This window comes from Amphiura filiformis, chromosome 13 (genome assembly GCF_039555335.1).
Source record: "Amphiura filiformis chromosome 13, Afil_fr2py, whole genome shotgun sequence".
Taxonomy (NCBI): domain Eukaryota; kingdom Metazoa; phylum Echinodermata; class Ophiuroidea; order Amphilepidida; family Amphiuridae; genus Amphiura; species Amphiura filiformis.
Genome location: NC_092640.1, coordinates 11,656,237 through 11,661,239, shown reverse-complemented (window position 1 = coordinate 11,661,239; position 5,003 = coordinate 11,656,237). Strand labels below are relative to the sequence as shown.

General features: G+C 39.0%; 1 protein-coding gene across 1 annotated transcript; it reads right to left on the bottom strand.

Moving 5' to 3' along the window:
- Positions 1 to 925: 925 nt before the first annotated feature.
- Positions 926 to 2,354, bottom strand: LOC140167417 (uncharacterized). Its single transcript, XM_072190722.1, has 2 exons — positions 1,991 to 2,354; positions 926 to 1,833 (listed from the first exon to the last, which is right to left on the bottom strand). The coding sequence occupies exons 1-2, from the start codon at positions 2,352 to 2,354 to the stop codon at positions 926 to 928; spliced, it is 1,272 nt and encodes a 423-aa protein (XP_072046823.1).
- Positions 2,355 to 5,003: the final 2,649 nt, after the last annotated feature.

Genomic DNA, 5,003 nt, shown 5'->3' with positions numbered 1-5,003 from the left:
CTTGTGTAACAGCCATCAAGCGCTTTCCTAAACTTTGATGTAATTGTCCAGGTTTCTGCGCCATACATCAGCACCGATTCGACTGTGGTGGTGAAAAGCTTGGTTTTAAGATTTCTAGGCAGGCTGCTCTTCCATATCTTGTTCATGCTGTTGCATGCCCTCCATGCCTGGGCTTTCCTGATGTTAAAATCCTTTTCACTGCTGCCAATCCAAGCCCCAAGGTATTTGCAATCGTCGACTACTTCAAGCTCGCTTCCATCAAGTGTTTGGATTGGGGATGCATCCATATTGCAAACCATTGCCTTGGTTTTCTTGGCGTTCATGCTGAGACCGACTGTTAGTGCTGCAGTCTCAACAAGATGCAGTAGCTCTTGGCATCTCTGAGACTGTCGGCCAATAGTGCTATGTCATCAGCGAAGTCGAGGTCTGTAATTGTTTATGGGCCTATTCTCCGACTTTTCCTTGTTTGTAGTGTGAGCCCTAGACGATCTTCATTCCCATGTAGTGCTTTCCTGAGAGCATAGTCTAGGACTGTTACAAATAGAAATGGCGCAAGTGTGTCCCCCTGAAGTACTCCAGCCTGAATTATGAAGTCGTCAGTGATTCCATCTGGTGTGGTAACATGGGCAACAGTGTTCTCATAGGTGTTTCCAATAGCCGCCACAAGTTTCTCTGGTACTCCATATGCTCTTAGAATGTCTAGCATTTTCCTTCGATGGATGGTGTCAAATGCCTTTTTAAAATCGATGAAGACCAGTGCTGCTTGGAGATTGTTGTTGTTTATCTCTTCAATAATTCTTCTCAAGGCCAGAATTTGTGACACTGTCGACCTTCCAGGGCGGAAGCCATTTTGGTTCATTCAGTAGAACAGGATCCAGGAAGGGACGAATTCTGTTGAGTAGTAGTCTGTTGTAGGTCTTTGCCACTATAGATGATAAACAGATGCCTCTATAATTCCTTCCCTCTCTGAGATCACCGCTTTTGGAATTGGGATGAGGTTAAGAATTGACCACTGCTCGGGTTTCCTACCATGCAGTAATGCCTCATTACAGAAAGAGAGTATGATGTCATCGAGGTTGCATCTCTTTAAAACTTCTGGTGTTATATCATCATCACCTGCACTTTTTCCTTCATTGATGACCTTCTTTGCTGCCTCGTACTCTTCCTGATCGAAAGCATCTGTTCGCATGTCAAATTCCCGCTGCACCTGCTCTATCGGCTCATCCTCATTGGTAATGACTGGTGGATTCCCAAGTAGCTGCTGGAAATGGGAAAACCAAGAATGCAGTCTCTCACTCTCTGTGTCCCCTTTGATCTGACCCGTTTTGGCAGTTCTCCTTCCACTGATCTCATTTATCAGATCCCATGCAGCTTTGTGCTGGCAATTCTGATCTGCTTTCTCTACCTGGGTGATCTTTTGTTCCAGGATTTCTTGATTAATTTTGTCATATGTCTCTTTTAGGTGATTCTTCCTTGCTTGTAGTTTGGATCTTGATACACTAGTGCATTCGTGGGTATCCTTCACATATGCTTCATGCACTTCATTCCGGGCACTCTCTGTTCTGGAATCAGTCCAGATTGTCCCCTTATGGCGTTTAGGTGCCTTTGGTATCAGTTCTTCCGTAACCTCCCTATTTGCCTGTATGAAACATTGATATGTGGATGTAGCATCTTCATCGTCCTCACTTTCATGTTGCAGAGCACTGAATCTATTCCGTACTTTAACAGCATACAGGTCTTGTAGTTGTGTGTCTTGTGCCAAAACCTTCCAGTTGTACCTGATCTTCCGTGGTGGTGTCTTGCCATTCGATCTCAAGCTGAGACGTACTTTTGCTGTAACAACACGGTGATCCGATCCAATGCTTGAAGGAGTTGTAGGTGCAACAATTCAGAATGCTATTCCTCCACTTCCTGCGTACAAGGATGTAGTCTAGTTGTGCCTTAAAACCAGATGGTAGAGTACATGTCCATAATCTGGATTTTTTCTTACAGAAGCTCACATTTGTTATTTCCAGTTCATTTTCTATTGCCAGTGTGTGCAGCAATTCTCCATTTCTGTTGGTGGAATCATGGTAGGGGAATTTGTAGTGCTCTTTGCCAACTCTTGCATTGAAGTCGCCCATTACCATAAGAAAGTTGTGAGCTGGAACTTGTTTGATGGACTTGTCCAGTACCATATAGTGCTCTTCTGACTCTTTCTCATCAGACACATTAGTTGGGCAATATGTGACAATGATGGTGGTCTTGGGACTTCCTCCAAAGGTAGCACATATTATCCTTGGTGTTATGCATATGCAGCTTATAAGCACAGACTTTCTAATGTCTATGTTATATGGTAGGTGTACAAATGACATGCACATATATATGAGGGGTGAAAAGTGCAGGGGTGTACCCAGGGGGGATCCCCCACAAAATATTTTCAGGAAAAAAATTGGGGACAGCAAAGAGTAATGTGTCCTTAAAATAGGACAAACAATTGACAAGGGGGACAACATTTTGGCTTTGCCACCTCACACTAAAATCATGTCTATGCTACATGGGGGCTAAAAATGGAGCTCAAACCCCTCTTGATCCCCTCCCCTCGGGTATGCCCTGCCCTGCAGCCCTAGTACTAACTGTCTTAAATTTTCAGGTCTTTTCTTTCCTATTATCACTGTTTGACAGTGTTTTTGTTTTTCCATTTTCTTTTATTCTCACTTCAGCTTTGGACATTTGCGGAGGAGGGAGGGTTGTTCTTATTGATGCCGGGGCTATTATACAGTATAGCCTTAGAGAAGACATGAAAAATTTATAGATTATACATTGAAAGTTTATGATTTGACAAGCAACAATTAAAGCCATATTATATAACATTTCTTTAAAAATAGATTTGTATTTATTTTCCATAAAATGTTAGCTTTTACTGTCAGATATATCCCCTTTTAATTTTGAGCCGAACAAGTGAGGTAAAGCAAAGAAAATTGGAATTATCTACTAGCGCTATTATGTTACTCTGGCGGTTGTAATACGGTACGATCCTCTGGTGTGTGTGTCCCGCATGCCGTGTACGTAGTATGTGTTATGAACATCGCATATGCGCTCGACTAATATTTCTATCGTAATAATAAAATGACGGTTCCGGCGGTTTATTCAAAATCACGGATTTTGGCAAAACTACAGCACCTAAAGTCTTGATTTGTGCAGAGAATCTGGGTTTACTAAAGTACATTACAATCGTGTAAAAACCTGAATTAAAATTTTTTTGTAGAGCATTCTCCTCAGCAAATGTTATAATATGGCTTTAAATATCTGACACTACATGTATATGTATGTTATATATAATTGTTGTTAAATTTTATGTGATATTTTTGTCTCCACTTGCAGGATGAATTATTCAGATTCCTCAATACAAGTCCTATTATAGCTGTATGACTAAAGTCTTATGAGCAAACAATTTCTTCAGGCATAACAAAGTTCGAGTTCCAGGGTTGCATCCGTTATGCAGGTAGGTACTTAAGGTAAATATAAAGAATTACAAAATATAAAACAGGTTACTAGGTTATAATATCACACATGAATCTAATGGGCAAAATGATGAAAATATGCAATTTATCATTTTTTCTGTTTGGATAAATAGGATACCAATCCATATTTTGCCTATGGAGGAATGAGTGAATTTGAAATGGTTCAGACAAAATGTTTATTACCCACCTTTGCTACAAAAATTGTATTCTCCATTTTATTTTTCAAATTTTGTATATTTAAAATGATATGTTCCCTTTGTTCCTGAAAAAAAAAATCCTGCTTGATTTCCCGATCCCACCCATGCAATTATTTATCAGTCTGTAGGTCATTTTAGACAATCCACGATTATCTTACATGTAGAGATTGGTAATTTAGCATTGTTAGTTTTGTGCTTGAAAGACAATTGAAAAAAATGTACATGTTGGCGATATAGTGAAATATGATGTGAACGCCAATACCAAAATAAAAATGTCAAAATGTTTTTTAAAAAATGGTTTAAAAATTAAAATTGATTTTCAGCATATTTTGCATTGATGTTAATAGTAAATGGCAATCCTCTGTGCTGCTGTGATTTGTACACTCAAGATTCAAAAGACCAGGGAAGTGCAAAATTAGACCAGCAGTGTTGGCACCAGGATTTTTTGGTGTATAGTGGAGAGGACAAATAAAATCAGGGGTAAAAATCAGAAAATTTGCTTAAAATGTAGCATTTTTTGCTCAAAATATTATAATTTTCAGTAATTTTTTGTTCGAACTAGAAGGGCCAACCTGAGGGGGAGGGAGCAGAGCTCAAATTTAGGTGACAAATGCTGCTACTGCATAAGATGTTCTTAGAAATTCAGGTCAATCAGAGGCGTGTTGTCAAGGCAGTGGTTGTACCTGGTTGGAATCAAGAACCAAAGGTTAGCCCACTGGCCGCTGTAGACCCTTTCACTGCAGCTACTCAGGTAGTCCAGGTAACACAGAGGACTGCAAATATTATGAGGATCTAAAAGAGGTTATTAGGTCAAAAGTATTTGTGATCAAGTATTCTTATAAGAACAACAAATAAAAAGCAACATTGTGATAAATGTCTGATGAAAAGGCCCGACTGACCCGGATTCTGCATTTTGTTTTATTTTATATTTTTGCTTAGGCATGTAAAATCAGCCATTTTTAGGCAAAACATGAATTGATTTTCTTAGAAATTCAGCTCAATTAGAGTTCACATTTATACTAAACTGCACACATAGGTTTCATTATCATTTTTTTTCGGAGTAGGTATAACCACTAGATTACATTTCTACCTGTTCATACTATATACTCTGAAAATTTCTGAAAAAATAGCATTGGTAATTTTTTAAAACTGCATTTTTGTTATTAAAATGGAGGTTATAGTGCCCTCAACAGGCACTCTCTCCATAGGGCTACATGTAAAAACCAGTTATAGAAAAACGGTCCTAAAATTAAAACGCCCCATTCTTTTCCCAAAAATTTTCCATGATGTAGATTTAACATCT

Coding starts and splice junctions, on each gene's coding strand:
- LOC140167417 (XM_072190722.1), bottom strand. CDS start 2,354: ATGTCATTTGTACACCTACCATATAACATAGACATTAGAAAGTCTGTG. Junction 1,834..1,990: donor AATAACAAATGTGAGCTTCT/GTAAGAAAAAAT, acceptor GTGTTGTTACAG/CAAAAGTACGTCTCAGCTTG.